The following is an 18,681-nucleotide window of genomic DNA, read 5'->3' as shown; positions in this document are numbered from 1 at the left end:
GTTTTAGGCATTATATTGCATAACATGGGGTGGCAGGGAAAGGAGAGAAGCCATTCAGAGCGGTAACTGTGGGGTTCTGCATACAGACCAAACAGGATTCGCTGAGATCATGTGTATCAGCTGCCAGTTTTCCATATATTCGGATTGTGCATGTCAGGCCAGTGAGATTGTTCCTCCTGTGTGAAATAGCAGATTTGGGGAGGGATTTTTGTTGAGTGCATTATGGGTTAATCCTTCCTCCCCTTCTGTCGAGGCCCAATTCTGCATCGACACCACAGCTACAATCTGCAGGTTTGTTTTAAAGGTTCACGCAACTCAAAGTGTGTGATGGCTTGGTTGTCATATAGAAAAATGGCACTCTCTTTGCAGTGGGATGTGCATGGAGACAAACAGTATTTTCATGATATATCTTCCCCCCCAATAAAAAAATTATTACACAGCATAAGTTGGGAAAAAGATTCTTGGATATATATTTTATTTGAGTGGTTTAGAATATCATACAGTAAACAAGATTTCTGTAAAAGTTAATTTATCCATAGTGGTGCGTTTCATAAAAATAGTTGCTCACTTACAGCCTTTCTGTGACTATTAATACATGGAATTATATTTATAGCGATAGAGCTGTACAAGGTAAATTCACAGCTAACACTACACAGAAATATTATTTGGAATGGGGTTTAGATGATGTGCTGTCTTCACAGGTTATCAATTACAACCGCATAAAGCAATTACTGCACAAGGATTTGCTGGGCACTGTGCAAATCGGAGTTTATGCAAGCATAATCTCAACTATTTACTCCCCAATGCTGTTTGTTTCTGTTCATTATACATAGGAAATAATATTGATGGATGTGCATTTCCATTTAGATTAGGGAAATTTTGTCCAACATCCAGATTTAATAAATTAACAGCGAATTATGCCAAATGTCTAGGTTGGAGGATAAAGATATATCTCTAATTTCTTAATTAAAAACTATATATATATATATTTTGTAAACAGCTACATATCTTTGTGCTTTCTTAAAAAATTATAATGGGACTAGTTCTTAAAATAAGCATCTTGTTTAAAAGGTGCAAAATCCTTTCTTTTGACTTTTCCCAACTATGGTAGAACGATGCCTCCGTATCTCCTGGAGGAAAAATGAAGCTGGGAGAGCTAGCAAGAGGCTGTTCTCCTGCACTGCCCATCACCAGAAGGCTAACATCCCATCACTGCCTCACAGCCTTCTCCAAATCAAAACTTCCACCAACAGGATTTTTGCTCCATCATCGAGCAATGTATTTCCCAGTTACATGAGAGTTTGCCAAACACATCATTCCTAAGCATAGTTATCTTGGTGATTTTTTTATTTATTTTAAAAAAACCCCACATTATTACCGAGTTGCTGTTGTTTGTATTGCTGTTGCTGGGAAAATAGCAAACCTCTCAGGGATAAAGAATTGATTAATGGAGCTCATTGGAGAAGCTGTACTTCACCGGCGTGGGTTGAAATGTTCTCATGGCACTTGAGATTCGAACGTTAAAACCAAGAATGTTCTGAATAAAAATATGGAAGCAAGATAAGAGCTGGATGCCTGATGTATACATGACTTTAGATAATGGAAGAGGATGTCTCTTGGAGCTCTGCCTTAGAATTTCTTAGCGTGTGATGGGAGACAAAAACTCAAGGATAGTCGTGTTAAATGAGAGTTGGGCAAGTGTTGAGACAATTATTGGTTCCTGCAGGAGATGGAGGCTTTCTGAAAGGAAACTGCATTTTTTAATCTTTCAAGAATCACCTTCTCATCATAGTGGTCTGGGAACTGCATGTTACAGTTCTCCATGTCAAAATTTGTATGGTACCAAGTAATCCTGGTGCATGGGGGGGGGGGGGAGTGTGAGTAACCTGTGGCAATCTCCTTTTTGAGGCTAGGTTTGTGGATACAATTCCACCCCAACATACAGAAATATGGGTTGTTCACAAAAATGGCAGTAGAAATGGTATCGCACCAGCTAATCCACTAGGATTGCACACCTTGCATAACGAATTATGCTACTGGTTTTGGGTGATCTTTTCCAAAGTGTTAACAGTGGAGACATGTCATGGATATACAATTTCAAATGCTTCAAACCCCTGTCTGGATATGTTGAGAACAATTTATTTACAACATTTAACTCAGATAAAAGATTTCTTTTTCCACTTTTAGCTTTCTCCGTGCAGTTTTATTTAAGGCGATGTTCCAGTTTGTGATTGCTCTAACTTCTTCCAGTTTCTTGATATAAAGTTTGAATGAAAATCCAAAGTCCTTCATGCAGTGGAAAACAACATACTAAAGCTACACTGCACTGTCCTTGTGGTTGACTGTCCTTCATATTATTTTGGTTTCTTCCATAGCTGCCAAAGTCTCTGAAATGAAACTGGGGGACTTTAGGGTCACATTTAAATACTGTGTGACTATATGCTGCTTCAACTTATTAGGACACTATGCACGTTGTCATGGAAATACATGTTATTGTTTCCATTTCTCAGTGTTTTGAGCATGTATGCGTGTGTGTGACAGTTAAAATAAATTAAAGTAAATCAATGTGAGACAGACACTAAGAAGGATGTTCTGCATCACTGCGAAACAGTTAGAAGGCAACAGTCCCTGATTTATCTGCTCATAGCTGAAGTGCCAGATTTTAGTACATCAGGTAGCTTGTCAGAACCAGGAATCTTCCATGGTCCTGGTGAGACAGTTGCCTTCCGGGCTGTCGTGTTCGTGCTACGTGTGCTAATGGAGTGGAGGTGTCCCTTCCGTGGGAACTCACTGAGCTTCCGTTCAGATTCCTTCTGGCTGTGATCCGTGTCACTTCCATGCGAGCTGCTGCTATTGCTACTGTATGTCTTTGTAGCACCAATGGAATCGAGCTTGACGTGTTCGGAAGCTGCAGCCAACTTCTTCCCTGTGACAGCTGCGGCACTGTGATCTTTTGCACCGAGCGATCCTCCTCTTTTGCTTTCCATCCACTTGGATCTCCCGGCCAGTTCATCATTGGTTCCTGCACACCCAAGATCTTGTACCGCAGCCTCAGCCATTGTGCTCAGTCCAACCGCCTTGCTTTCTGACGCCGGCCGGCCGCTTTCGCCAGCCTTGCCCTTGCCTTCTGAGCTTCCTTTCCGAGAAGCCTCTTCGTGCTTTGACCTGTCTACCTTTTTAGGACTTGCAGACCTCTCTCTCTGCTCACCTACCCTTTTCTTTTTGTGGCCATTTGCTGAAAGCTCCTTTGGTTTTCTTACATCATGTTCCCTCTTGATATCCCATGTTGGCTCTGGGTTTATCTGGTGGGAAGGGTCAGAGGGTTGGGCTAGATGTGATGAAGATAATGGTGAGACAATGTCATCAAGGGAAATAGTTACTTCCGGCAGACCTGGGGAGGTGGCAGAGGGAGAACTCCAGGAGTTTGGTTCGTCTGTTGCAACAAAAAGGAACAACAGTTATTTCCACTGCTCTTTCACTGAATCTGCATCACAATTCCTAGTAGTTAAATTTAAACTCTAGAGACATTTTTTCAGGTGTAAGTCTCCCCCTTAGGTGAGAGCTGGTGGGGAACCAAGACAAATCATGCCAATGGAAGTAGTGATCATTGACTTTGGACCATTGTGAACATGTTAGCTTCTTAGGATCAGCGGGCTACACATGACATGGAAACTGTGACTGGAATTCCCATCTCCTTTACCTGCTCACCTGCTCTGCAGCTTTCTGGGGCACTTTAAGTTAGGGAACTTATTCAAAGGGCAATGTGTTGAGAGACCCTCCCTCCTTCCCTCAGTGCCATAAGCCTAATCCAATTTATCCCCCAAACCATTTCTCATGATTGCTCTTTCTGAAATAAAAAGATGTTGAGAGCTCCAGTCAGGGAATTCCTACATCGTGTGTAGTTTGACCCTTACACACATAGGGCTCAACTTTGCTATGAGTAAAAACACTGGTAAAAATAGGCTGGATTAACCATTATGCTATGCACCCTACAGAATGGAGATAAATTCATACTGGAGCGCTATCTATTTTGTAATTCACTGAAAGCACTGTGCTTACTCTTCTAAAATAACCACAGCTCATAATGGCTTGTTAATGTTCTTGCTGCCATTATGGATTGCTCTGCAGATCCTGTGACCATTTTGTGGCCACTTCAAATGTTACACATGTCACACAAAGAAAGCACTTCTATATATGAAAAAAGACTGATTTAGCTGAATACAGACTATGTTAGCTGAAGCTAGTTCACATTGAAACCACTCAAACTTAAGTCAAGACTAACTTGCCCCATTTATCTAAATTGGTCTAAAGACCAACTAACTTAGATTGGATCTAACACACTGGCTTTGGTGTTATGGGCAGGTGTTGTGATTTTCTGTAATTAAGCAATTTATTTTGTTAAGGTTGCAATTCTTTGCACCCTTACGTGGAAGTAAGCTTCATTGGACGCAATGATATGTACTTCCAAATAAACATGAATGTTGCTGTGTTGTAAAAGGCCAAAAACTTGCAAGCAAACAAAAAAGCAAGGAGCCACATTTCCAAATGTGTGCATTCAATAATACGTCTCATTAACCTAATAGTGAGGTATGTTCCTGAATTCACACATTCTGAGTTGTGGCTCCTTGTTTCTGCAGCTGTTATGGACAGATGTGAGACAAAATAACACATCAGTGGAATATAGTGGGAAAATCTTTGCCAAGCCACTTAAAAAAATAAGATGAACTGAACTGGGGTGGGTGGGTTTTGTGAACATCCTTGTGCCCATAGACTTGGTGATTTGGTGATGCCCAAAAAGATGTAAAAATGCTCCCGGGGGGGGGGGGGAATGGGAGGCACCTCTATTACCTTTGCTGTGCTGGATTGCACAATGGTGATGAACTTACTACAGATGGCAAAAGAGAGAGCAATGTTCCATATAAACATTTGGGAATAAGAGAGTGCATCTGAACATAGGTACATCCTACTCATCAGAGCACACTTAATAAAAAGTGTGATTGAATACCCATTGCAATGAGCAATAAGCAAAAGTCAATTTAGGGCAGTGCTTCAGAGTATGTCCATTCAGCTGTTACCTGTGTGAGTAAAAAGATGTTTTTGCCTTTAGGCCCATTGGCTGGAGGCTCCTTTGGGCTTTCCACATGCTCAAGGCAAACACCTGCAGCGAGGCCCCTCTTGTGCTCTCCCTGCTCAATCTAGAACCTGGCAAAATCGGAGTTACATCTTCATCCAGCTTCCCTGATGTCACCATGCAGTCTGAATAGCGCTGTGATGACATAACAGTCACTACATGATCCTGATGGGCTGGATGAACCAGGTGGATGAAACCAACCACCTGTCTCCTGGATCCTTGCCCATCGTGGCTTATAAAAGCTAGCCGGGAAGGACTGGGCGATGGGCTTCGTGGGGTGGTGAATGCTTCCCTCCGTGAGGGAGCCTTCCCAGACCCGCTGAAAGAGGCAGTTATTAAACCGCTTCTTAAAAAACCATCTTTAGATGCGGCCACGATGGCCAACTATCACCCAGTCTCAAATCTTCCATTCTTGGGCAAGGTGATTGAGCGAGCGGTTGCCGAACAACTCCAGGCACGCCTGGAAGAAGCGGACCATTTGGATCCCTTCCAGTCGGGATTCAGGCCTCATCATGGGACTGAAACTGCCTTGGTCGCACTGGTTGATGATCTCCAGCGGGCTAGGGACAAAGGTGAGAGCTGTTTCCTAGTTCTGCTGGATCTCTCAGCGGCGTTTGATACCATCGACCATAACATCCTTCTGGACCGTCTTGAGGGGCTGGGAGCTGGGGGCACTGTCATACAGTGGTTCCGCTCCTTCCTCCTGGGCCGTGTTCAGAAAGTGGTGGTGGGGGATGAGTGTTCAGACCCCTGGGCTCTCACTTGTGGGGTGCCTCAGGGTTCTGTCCTCTCCCCCATGCTTTTCAACATTTACATGCAGCTGCTGGGAGAGATCATCAGGAGGTTTGGGCTGGGTGTTCATCAGTATGCGGATGATACCCAGCTCTACCTTTCTTTTAAATCAGAACCAGTGAGGGCGGTGAAGGTCCTGTGTGAGTGTCTGGAGGTGGTTGGAGGATGGATGGCGGCTAACAGATTGAGGTTGAATCCTGACAAGACAGAAGTACTGTTTTTGGGGGACAGGAGGCGGGCAGGTGTGGAGGATTCCCTGGTCCTGAATGGGGTAACTGTGCCCCTGAAGGACCAGGTGTGCAGCCTGGGAGTCATTTTGGACTCACAGCTGTCCATGGAGGCACAGGTCAAATCTGTGTCCAGGGCAGCTGTTTGCCAGCTCCATCTGGTACGTAGGCTGAGACCCTATCTGCCTGCGGACTGTCTCGCCAGAGTGGTGCATGCTCTGGTTATCTCCCGCTTGGACTACTGCAATGCACTCTACGTGGGGCTACCTTTGAAGGTGACTCGGAAACTACAACTAATCCAGAATGCGGCAGCTAGACTGGTGACTGGGGGCGGCCGCCGAGACCATATAACACCGGTCTTGAAAGACCTACATTGGCTCCCAGTACGTTTCCGAGCACAATTCAAAGTGTTGGTGCTGACCTTTAAAGCCTTAAACGGCCTCGGTCCAGTATACCTGAAGGAGCGTCTCCACCCCCATCATTCTGCCCGGACGCTGAGGTCCAGCGCCGAGGGCCTTCTGGCGGTTCCCTCATTGCGAGAAGCAAAGCTACAGGGAACCAGGCAGAGGGCCTTCTCGGTAGTGGCGCCCGCCATGTGGAACGCCCTTCCAGCAGATGTCAAAGCGATAAACAACTACCTGACATTCAGAAGACATCTTAAGGGAAGTTTTTAACGTGTGATATTTTACTGTATTTTTGGTTTCTATGGAAACCGCCCAGAGTGGCTGGGGAGGCCCAGCCAGATGGGCGGGGTATAAATAATAAAGTAGCAGGGGATCAGGGAAACAATGTTTTCAAAAATAGGTGTGAAAAGAGCACAAAGTGGAAAACAGAGTTTTCTTGTGGGTAGGAATGGGAGGGTGAAATTTGACTCAGTTCATACCTTAGAGCAAACCCACAAAATCCACGTTTCTTTTGAAGCAAGACATGAAACAAAACACAGTCATCATTCAAAATGTACACTTTTTTGAATTTTGCAGTGCAGTTCTTCAGCCCAGTAATCTGTACAAATATGCATATGCTATGGTAAAGTATGCATAAAATGTATTCTATTACAGAAAATTGCTTTGCAAAACCTGTATCTTAGAATAAATTCTATGACTGGATACAAAATTGGATCCAAGTTGGATACAAAAATATGTGTCTTAGAAGAAATTCACACTAAAAAGCTGGTGAGTTTTCATGAGGACATGGTTTGTTTTTTAACAGCAAACTGATATGGGAATGTAGAGAACTGAACTTTAGATTAGAAAAACAAGAAACAGAGAGAAACTGAAATGGACAGAGTCATGCATTCCCTACTCAGGGGGTAGTTTTCACATCCCTTGAAAGCATACAGCTTGCCTTCAAAATGTTTGAAGGCGAAAATTCAACAGAGCTCTATTTAAAAACATCCATCTTCATAAAGGAAGTTAACAAACAACTCCATTAATCTGCCTCTCCAAATCATTATTGAAGAAGGGGAAGGGAAAACTCCACACCAGTTGCAGGTCTAATCAGTATCTACTGATCCAAGGCTGTACCAAATTATCGTTCACATATAAATAATTATCAGGCACAAACTCAGTTTCATGAATTATATGCATGTGCAGAGCTATCTAACAGATTTGAATCCCTTCCGCTTCATATTATACTTAGTAACAAGCCCCAAGGGGCTTAGACTCCAACATTTTACAGTGAGAAGATGACAGGGAGGAGAACAAGGGGAATATGAGCAGATACTTCTACTCTGCTTGGCACATGGGAATACAATGGATGGTTTGCACGTCGCACTAAGTCAAACCATTGCTATGTGTGAATGTCTGAGCATGTGGCCGCTTGGCTGCTGTACCTTACTGAGCTAAACTACGGCTTGGTTTAGCATGTTGCCCTCAAATCCTGTCTGCCTGAGACCCAGGTGAAAATTCTCTTGATCTGATGACCTGCCTGTGAACCTATGACTGACAGCCTTCCTCTTTCTCTAGCTGAGGGTACACAGGAAATTATTACCACCTTTGCTGTTTTTTATCATCATCATCACCACTGTTACCTGTGTTGTTTTGGGGATGGGGAATTCAAAATCTCTCGGGTGTATCATAGGCCATTAAGATCAAGTGATTTGCTGCTCAGAAGGAAAACCTTTAAAGAGCTCTGCTCAAAACATAATGGTTCATTTGGAATTGTTCAACCATTACTAAGATGATTGCTTTTCATAACATATCTAAACATGAAAAATGCACAATTTTATGCTTTAGAGCCATTGGATTAATGATTTTTCTCTTTCTGTGCTTACAGGAAAATTCTGGGGACATTTGGTAGTATTTCTGAGGTTTTTATTCTTAAACACTTTGCACAGACATAAATGAAATAGGATATATTTTCCTTCACAGTTCCTGCAATCCTATCAAACATCAGATGAATGTTTTAGCAGTGTTTCTGACCAGAAGCACAGAAACTGTGACATGGTGAACAACAATTTGTTTCTATGGGCTGGATCTTGGAAGGTTTCCTATATTGCAGAGTTGACATTGTGAATAATTGGACACTGCTACTTATTTATGTATTATATATTGCTCATTATTATGAATTGTATTTATATAACTGACTGTTTTAATTTGGTATTATGAAAATTATATTAGGAAGAAGAAGAAGAAGAAGAAGAGTTTGGATTTGATATCCCGCCTTTCACTCCCTTTTAAGGAGTCTCAAAGCGGCTAACATTCTCCTTTCCCTTCCTCCCCCACAACAAACACTCTGTGAGGTGAGTGGGGCTGAGAGACTTCAAAGAAGTGTGACTGGCCCAAGGTCACCCAGCAGCTGCAGGTGGAGGAGCGGGGAAGCGAACCCGGTTCCCCAGATTATGAGACTACCGCTCTTAACCACTACACCACACTGGCTCTGTATAGTACAATGTATAGTACATTGTTTATTAAGTTTAAAACACCCTATGGTCTTGAGAAAGATATATAAATGTCTTAATAAATAAACAAATACTTTAAATCTTCTCTCCAGGGCATTAAGAGTGGCCTGTCTGTTTCACTGAGACTTTTGTCTAGTAAGACAGTGACATGTTGAGACGCCACAAAGGGAGAGTCACACCTAAGTGGGGATTTGAATCTACCTTTCTTAGAACTAAACCCTAAGTTCCAACCCCAGGACCTCACGGCTTCCATAGTTCACAGGCATGAGATTGAAAACATTTAATAACTTTGGATCATCTACACTGGGCAATCCCCTTAGACAAATCTATCCAGGAATGCAGTGTAAGGTCACAATTTGGATGAAGTTACAGGGGTGAGAAGTTCTAGCTTAGACATCCATGAATTTCATGTCATGGACAAGATCATAGGGGACTAATATTTAGCTCCTGCCCTTTTCTGTTCTCCCTCCTTCAGTTATGGAATCCCACATCTTTCATCTACCAGGTAGCAGTGGCCAAAAGGGATATTATTATTATTGGTATTATTTAATATTTACAACAGTTTTCTAAGGTAGGTCCCAATTACTGCAGACTGGAGTTGAGGTCAAGAGATAATTGCCTACCTAAGATCAGGGACAGACTTTGGTAATATAGTGACCTGAGGGAGGACATCAGTTGGTGAACTCCCCTACATAATTCTTATTTTCACAATAATTCCTTTTTTATTTATCATTATTTTGCGCCCCCTTGGCTCAGTGCTTTGTGTGGGGGAAACACCCACACTGCCCTAAATCTGGTGCTGATAATGAACAAGCTGAGGAGAGATTTCAACCACAGAATTCCTGATTTATAGCTCTTAGCCCCTGCCAGCTCTACCTCAGCCTCTAAGCATGTCCCAGAATGTTCTGTCTATGCAATTGCCAGAAAGGCGGTGGATTTTACTCTCTACTGCAGATGCAGCTAGTAAAGACCACAATGCTAAGGTTGGGATGGTGTCATATATCACAAAGAATTTGTTTCATTTCAACCTTTTGAATTGAAATCTCAGCACACCAGCTATTCTTGTAACTAGGGTTTCCTGCAACCTTTGCTCAATCAGATCTTTGAGTCACAACCGGCTTTGTTTTGCTGCTTCCACATCACAGCCCTGGAAGACGCTACTTTAAAAAAAAGCCTGTAAAAAGATATATTACAAGCTTGCTTTGATGATGGCCTGGGAAACACTTAGCAGACTTTGTTCAATTAAGAACAAGCAACAAAAAGTCACTCAAGCCCCAAATCCTTCCATCATGATTTAAGATATTGCTTAGTTCAACTTCTCTCTTCTTTGTCTCTCCACGGCTGATCCTGTTGTTCACACAGCCTCCCTGGGTCTGAGTCTCTCCAGAAGGAGAGCAGCTACCAGGCCTGTGCGGAGGGCAAGGCGAGGGCAGCCAGGTACTCTTGCCCATGCTGCTTTTTTGTTTGAATTTATGGCTTTCTTCTAACGAGACTCCTGCCCTGGGCCTCAGACAACCTCTGCAAGGGCCTGGCAGCCACGACGCCCGTGTTGCACATGCATTAAAAAGCAACTCAAACACCTCTAACTCTCTGATGCTGAACAGGAATGTTACTGAGGACTGCAATTACAGGAAGCCCCCCCCCTCCATTGCGGCACAATACGTGCACAATACATGCATCACGCCAAACCCGAAAGTGACCTGGAAACATCATAAAGACATCACTGAAACATCACTAGGAGGGAGGAATGGGGGCAGAACAGGGTGTTTGCAGGCTTTTTCAATGCGTTTCAATTATTCACAATTTCACCAACACGTGTGGTGCCTCAGAATGTAACCAGGGGGCTCTCTGTGGTTTGCCTTCAGCTGCTTTGCATACCTACGTGCACTGCTTGTAGTGAAATTAAATATGAACCAATAAATGCTTTTTACTAGTCAAGTAAATAGTCCCAATACACACTATTATTATAAGCTTATGAAGATATGAAGGGAGCCAGTATTCATTTTCATTTTTCTGTTTCTATTTATCTCTTTTCATTTACTTTTAAAGAAACTATTTAGCTCCTTATTAAATCCCTTTTGCCTAACTGCACAAAAACTGATTTCACACTGCACACATATATTGACACTGAATAAAATGTGCCTAGCTGCACATTAGAATAAACCCTGTTCCTTCTTGACATCTTTACACTTTTTTTTCCTGTTTGAGAAAGGTGAGAGCCGTAATAGACAATGGAAGCTCTTTGCTGAGAGAGTGCTCTATGGTCCTTAAGTTGTCTTTATTCAAAGAGATCGCCAATTCCCTTTTTGCGACCCACATTTTTGAAATGACAGCTCAAACACTACAGTCTCTAGAAAAATCCTTGATGCTCCATATACATTGTAAATATTATGTTGGAAAGCAAAAGACTAGCTTCACAAGGAATGAAGATAAATGTTCTACAAAAAAACCCATCACAGTGAGGGAAAATGAACGATCCAACCAGTATATCCATGAGATGGATACCAATGGATCAAGAGGCAGCCCCCTTTTCAAAACTCATTTCAGCTGCAGGTGGAATTGATTCTAATGGAACAAGAACATTCTAAAAAGCAGTGAGACTTGTTTTCCACATTAATTTTTTTTATTGAACAGCAACTTTACACACTCAGGAACAGGAAAAGATATGCTTTTGGGTCTCATTATCTGAAAGATGATGATAGATAAGAAAGAAAATAATTGCAGAATTAGCATGAAACCTCTATTGGACTTTTCCTTTTATTTTTCTCACAGTAACTCATGTTAAGTTCTAACTTGTGAATCATGACGAAAGAATGAAGTATTATGACTTTTCAACACCATCTTCAACCCCTTGTCCCCGCTTACAACATGCACACACCACTTCTTCCACAACTTCCTCTCCCAAACTTTAACCTGCCCCCGTTCCAGCGCTCCTGATGCAGGCAAGATTGTTGTCTACATGCTTCCATTAGTGACCTGGGGTGCATCAGAAGTGTGGAGGAGGGAATTAGGTTAACGTGTCCACTTCCCAGTGAGCCTGATGACGCCAAAATTGCTGTAATCTATTCCCCCGCATCCAGCTGATGGCTGGTCAACGTGGGGAAAGGAAGAGCAGCTTCCCAGGACCAGGCAGGCTGCATGGAGAGGGGTCAAAGGCTTCATGCATGTGCTCCAGTACATCACACATTTTGAGCTTTGCCACCCCAATTTCTCGCATTAATGCTTTGACATCTTTAAAGTAACTAGAAAGGCAACTTTCCTATTAATAATTTCCTTTCCTTCTGCAGATGAACTCCATCTGGGGAGGAAGAAGTCCTGCCAGAATATAGCTTATGCAGAGCAGGAACAGAGCTGCAAAAACTATTTCACAAGGTGCTGTGGAATTTGAAATTATAATGAGTTTTGGATTAGTTTTTATTACTCTAATTAAGCTAGAGTCAGTCATAAGATGGGTCCATAAATAATGTAATAAAGGGGGTAACTTTAATAAATTAGTAAATGGGCTATATATTATATACGTGGAATAATTTAGGAGTTAGGTAGTGCACAATTTATTAGCCACCATCCTGAAGGCATAAGCGCCTTGATGCTGATTGCTTTCTGTGCCCTTACGTATGCCCACTGTTAATGACCAAGGCAACCATTCTCCCCCCCTCCCTGCCCCTTCTGCCCTGCTCAGGAGGACTCAGGAGGGCTGTGCATGCAGGGAAGGAGCCTCTACTCTGGGCTTCCTTGGCCTTTCCTAGGATCGCTCTCTCTGCATATTTAGCAATGCAACCAATAAGCAGTTTACATTTCCAGAGCTTCACAGATAACACTCCTGAACTTATCAATTAAACAACAGTTAATAGATAGGAAAACCTGAAAAACTAGGTGTGAGCCTATGTTTGATGTAATACTCTACTGAAAGAGTGCTCCCCTTTCTTTTTTTACCAGCCTCTTATTCTATAATTTCCTGCCAAGGCTTTGAACAATGTTGGCTTGAAGGCCTGTCACTCTTCCTCAGCCTATTTTTTTTCTGCTCAGATAGCTCTTCGTATTTCCTTGTCTTTCCTACTGGTATGCCAGATCAAATGCTTTCAGATTTCAGCTTCTGTCTATTTGTTCTGTCATAAATGCTTTTGTGGGATGAAGGACTTTATCTTCTTTCCAAAAATGACCAGAGCTGACATGGTGTTTTCTCCTTCTTCTTACAACCAGGCATAGCAGTAATATGCCATGCTAAAAGTTTGTGAGGTTACTGATCTTCCGAGCCGGCAATTTCTGGGAACTAGTTTAGATGCTTTTGCTTTTGAGATCTACACAAATAATTCCCACACAGTAGTATAGGCTGTGTTTTTCTGACCATGGAGACAGAGGAGCCCTACAGTGTGCTCTTGTATACCATAATTTTTGCTCTATAAGACTCACTTTTTCCCTCCTAAAAGGTAAGGGGAAATGTGTGTGCGTCTTATGGAACGAATGCAGGCTACACAGCTATCCCAGAAGCAAGAGGGATTGCTGCTTTCACTTCACAGCGATCCCTCTTGCTGTTCTGGCTTCTGAGATTCAGAATATTTTATTTCTTGTTTTCCTCCTCCAAAAACTAGGTGCGTCTTGTGGTCTGGTGCGTCTTATAGAGCAAAAAATACGGTAATTCTCCTCTATCTTCCGTCTTCTTCTGTGTCCAGTTGACTGCTTGGACACTGCAACCCGGTAGACTCATCCTTTGGAGTTGAGACTTTCCTATGCCTTTCTGGCAGCCCGTTCGTCCAGCAGATCCTGGCCCATAGGCTGCTCACAGGGCAGAGGACTTCTCATATCAAATCCCATGAAACAGACCCAACGGCAAGCTTGCAGATCTTGTGATCCAACCATAGACAAATCAAAGCCCACCAGCCTTGTATTGGGGGCTTGTCAATAGTGCCTCTGCTCCCGCTTTTGAGGTTCTCAAGGGACAGCAAAGAACAAAACAAAACAAGACTTTTTTCCAAGCCCTTCCTGGTGGTGGGCTGCCCGACATGGTTGATGGGTTTATTGGGCTTGGTGGGGTCATAACATTATGCAGGTCTAATCTGAAGGCACTATTCCTAAGTGCCTACTGTAAGAGAGACCCTCCAAGGGAACACTTACAAAAGGGGAGGGGAGATGATAAATTCCAATTATCCCAATAAATAGTTTATCAAACTGTGGGGCTTCTTATAATCCTTTTATACAAGAACATTTCTGTGTAGTGCCAGCTTGACGCTTCCCTCTTTTATCTTCCTATTTAGCCCCTTCGATGTTCATTTCCCATTGAATTTAAACACCAAATATAAAGAAATCCACTACACATACTTTACAATTCAGGTATGTTTTGTCTCCAGACTGCCAGCTACCACCTATTTATTAAATCCTTCAATAGCTGGGGGGGGGGGCACTAGGTGGCGCATCGGAAGATGGCTGACAATAACATCTCTCCGACCCACACGAGGTAATTTGGAGGCTATGATGGGGGTAACTAGCCTCCTTAACCCCCCCAGGATTGTGGGGGGGACGGCCCTTGCCTGCTGTGCCCTATACCACCCCCGAATTTGTGGGGGTGGGGGCACTAGGCACAAAGCCCTCCTGTGGGATTCCGGCACTCCTGGACGCCGTCCCTGATTCGCACCGCTAGTTGCAAGCATCTTCAAAAGAAACAATTTGGACGAGATAAATTGCACATGCTTCAAGGAAAAAGGGGAGTAAAGACTGCTGACAGAAGAGATCTCTGATAACAAGACAAGAATAAAATATGAGAAGATACATCAAGATACGGTATGACTGAGGGGGGAGGGGGGGAAAATCCTGCCTTCCTTTTTCTTATGTGATTTAACAAGAATCCCCTCCCCTAATGAGTCAGAAACTAAGGACTTAAGCTGTGGATTTAAGGCTGTGTGGAGATAAACTTTCGAACCAAAGCAATGTTTCAAGATGAAGCTGGATAGCTAAGAGTTTTGGAATGACGCAGTTAAAAATGCCGTCGCCATTGTTGGAGTTCTTGGGTCTGGGAGGAGAAAGAGAGAAATAGAGTTGTTTACATATCGTGGATCAACTTCTCGGTGGGACTTAAGAGCGACAAATGCCAAATTTATGATGGAAAGAGCGATGTTATCTACGAAGGAGATATATGGAAACCATCTGGACTTAGTGGAGGAACGGGAAATCCACACAGGATTATTATTTTGCTTATTGGCTTAAGGAGACTAACAGAAGAGATCGTAAAGGAAAAATAGAAATTATATGAACAAGATATGATGTGGAAACACCAAGATAAGACTGGATAGAATTATGAATTTTGTTTGGACTGATTGGGACTGATTTGGACATTAATGCAGTAATAAGAAGATGATCTGAATCCCCCTTTGGATCTTGAAGTATGGGTTCCCCCAACAAAATTTTAAAATTTGGCTTTGTAATTTGGAATTTATGTGATGTGATTTAATTTGATGTGATTGGCCAGTTAATAAAAATTATTTAAAATAAATAAATAAATCCTTCAATAGCTGTTCACTCAGAGGCAGAAGACGGCAAGAACATTTTGGATATCATATTTGAAATGAAGGCTGCAGAACAATGTTATTAACGACTAGTTTGATCCATTTAATTAATCTCTTCTTTTCCACACCATGGGTTTTTGAAATTGGTACAAATGAAGAGTATGGCTACTGGGAACGATATATTAATATGAATGAACTATCTTAGCACAGTCAAGGTTGTCACAAGAAAGCTGCTGCCGGAAGCCAGAATAACTATGGGGGTAAGACCGTCTGAGCACATAACACCAATCCTGGTATAACTGCACTGGCTATCAATCAGATTCTAGGCCCAATTAAAAGTGATGGTTTTGACCTATAAACCTTATGCAGCCCAGCAGCCCAATATCTCAGCTCAGTACATTTACATGCGGGGACTGCCCCCTCCCCATAAATGAACTTGGACCCTGCATTCCTCATTTGAGACACTTCTCCATGTGCCCTCTGTGAGGGAGGCGCAGAAAGCTGCAACAGGAGAATGGCCCTTCTTAGCAGTGGTTCCCCATTTATGGAATGCTCTCCCCGATGCCATCACTATCTGCTTTTTTGGTGCCAGGCAAAAACATTATTATCCTTTGGACCTTACTTTTCTGCTTATCTTTTGGTGGTATGACCAACACAAAAAAACACGCACACATGGGAGGGGTAATACCTGTGGTTGGGGACACGTTGCGCTCCTTCGGGGGCTCCTAGAAGCTGTCAGCAAGTGACAGTGGCCACACCCTGGGAACAGCTCCAACTGGCTGGCTAAACCCAGTGACCGCAGCCCATGGGTCTCAAACTCTTGGTGAGTCAGGTTTCTTCTGCTGCATGTGAAGACAGGCTCTGGCGGATTGGGTGGACGAAACCAAGAGTGGGTCCAATGGTCAGGAAGGTGGTTTCTGTATGTGTTGTAGAGGGAAATGAAGGGCAGGTGGGGGCTCATCAGCCTGGGAAGGTAGCCCATCTAGGAGAAGGAAAACTCTGATCCTAAACCTCCACTGCCCAGGAGGATATCTTCGGGACAAGAAATGGCTGAGGAGGAAACCCTACAGAAATCTGGAGTCGAGTCCCAAAGATGGTTGGATGGTGCCTTGTATGGCTTCCTTCCAGCAACTCCTGCAGCCAAGCTGGTGCCAAATGTGCTGTTCTGCTTTCCACTGGAGCACATCAGCAAGGTTGAGATTTGAGTCTTGTCATTTGAGCAGCCCAGGAGCTCTATACACACTGCCCAGGCTTGTCCTGCTTCGGTTCTGCTAATGCTGTGGTTTGACTTCACCCCAAGAGGTGCACTCCATTGTCTTTTGAGACAGACTGATGCCAACACCACACACACACACACACACACACACACACACAATGCTAAGTTGTTTTGTCCTTGTTTTTAATGTTAATTTTTGTAAGTTGCTTTGAGTTTCACTTTTCTGGGGAAAAGTGATTAAAAATTATCTTCCTCTATGTGGTATTCATTGAGCATTCCATGCCATTGGCTTTTTCTTTCATAAACAAGAATGAATGGCAGACCCTGACATCACCACCGAATGTCTAGAATTCTTGTGTATGTAGCTATTATGCTTCATTAACTTCAGTTTACTGTGTGGCTGTATCTTTTAGTTAGAAGAATATTCAGAGGTTTTAGCACTGTGATTTATGCCACCTGACTGAGTGCAGACTGGTCAAAAAACTGATCTCCTTACAATATTGCACACTGCTCCACGATCCATTATTTGCTTCTATCAACAAAGGGACATGCCCCAAGGATACATGCAGTTAAAATTAGATGCGCTCTCACTTTTTTCGGGTTCTGACTGCTGCAATTTGTAGTGCAGAGCCACGCACACTTTATGCATACTGATGAAACAGAAATGCTGATTGTTTTATTCATTGGCGTCTTGTTCCCCTCAAAAGACTAAAGTGCTGCCTTAGAAGTCTTCTGGCCTGGTTAAGATCTGCTCAGCTTCTGAGGTGAAACTGCATCAGATACTTTCAGCCCATTGTCATTTAGCGAAGAGTCTTTGTTCTTAGGATGGACTTTCTCCAACTGCAGGGTGGTGGCTGTTCCTCTCCTGGCAAAATATTACAAGCCACAACAATGGCAGCACTTGCAGCAACACTTCCAACCCCAACTGAAGATGCTTGCAATGGGAGGAGATGGGTATTCCCTTATTCATTTAAAGCACCCAACTGCTGCTTTTCCACGCAGGGTCACAAAAACAACAAAACTGTTTTTAAAAAGGAAACTAGCAATTATAAACAAAACCTTCCATAACTGCCTCCTCCCTAGTCAGCCACAGTTTACAAAGAAAAGCAGCAAGAAAACAATTCATTCCAAAGTTTATATGCTAAATGCAAATAAAAATATATTTTCAAAACACCTAGAAGAGTAAAAAAGGAAAAAGGGGGGAAAATTGTCTGCTAGGAATGAGAGTGGGAGAGTGGAAAGAAAGTGGTTCAGTTTGCATTTTAAAGAGAACCTACCTAAGTTGCACTTCCCAAAATTTAAATATACAGATTTATAGGAAGCTACCCTTCAAACTTCATGGTTCTCTGAATTTGGTAATGCAGTCCTCCAACAAAATAATGTCTACAAAAATGCATATATTAGGACAAATTGTGTATAAAAATGCATTATAAACAGGTAAAAATGTGTATATTTAGGCAAAACTGCATACAAAATCATGTACATCAGAAGAAGCACTAATATGCTGCCAAATTTTTGTGAGAACTTAAAAAAAGGCAAATTAAGGCGGATACTGGAAGCATGAGAAACTGAGAGAAACCAAAATGGATAGATTCATCCTTCTCTGACGTCCAGCAGCCATTGGTGTCCCTCCTTCCAGAGGTAAAGAATTTACCTTGTTGGTAAAACAGAGATGGTTGAGGGTAGAAGACAGACTCCCCTTTTGCATTTTAAAGCCATGCAAAAGACCCAGCTTCAAACAGCCACTCAGCCGTGAAGATCAAGAGCTGTTGAGTAGCTGACCCCATGTTCCATCTAACCTACCTGATTTTGTCTGGAATAAATGAGCTAGGAAATTTAAAACCCTTTTAAACTGACAAATGCTACAGAAATTTTAAACAAACATGCTTAGCATGATGCGTCTGCCTATATACAGCGGC

General features: G+C 42.7%; 1 protein-coding gene across 20 annotated transcripts in view; it reads right to left on the bottom strand.

Moving 5' to 3' along the window:
- Positions 1-446: 446 nt before the first annotated feature.
- MAGI2 (membrane associated guanylate kinase, WW and PDZ domain containing 2) overlaps positions 447-18,681 on the bottom strand; it is a 593,450-nt gene continuing 575,215 nt past the window's right edge. For all 20 annotated transcript variants that reach the window (XM_083574937.1, XM_083574923.1, XM_083574920.1 and 17 more), the window contains one exon: positions 447-3,433. In XM_083574937.1, coding sequence (XP_083431063.1) covers positions 2,634-3,433 — 800 coding nt within the window. In that variant the 3' untranslated portion in view covers positions 447-2,633. The remainder of the gene's footprint in view (positions 3,434-18,681) is intronic.

Source organism: Podarcis filfolensis (assembly GCF_964270895.1).
Source record: "Podarcis filfolensis genome assembly, chromosome: 10".
Taxonomy (NCBI): domain Eukaryota; kingdom Metazoa; phylum Chordata; class Lepidosauria; order Squamata; family Lacertidae; genus Podarcis; species Podarcis filfolensis.
This window is presented reverse-complemented; position numbering and strand designations above follow the sequence as displayed.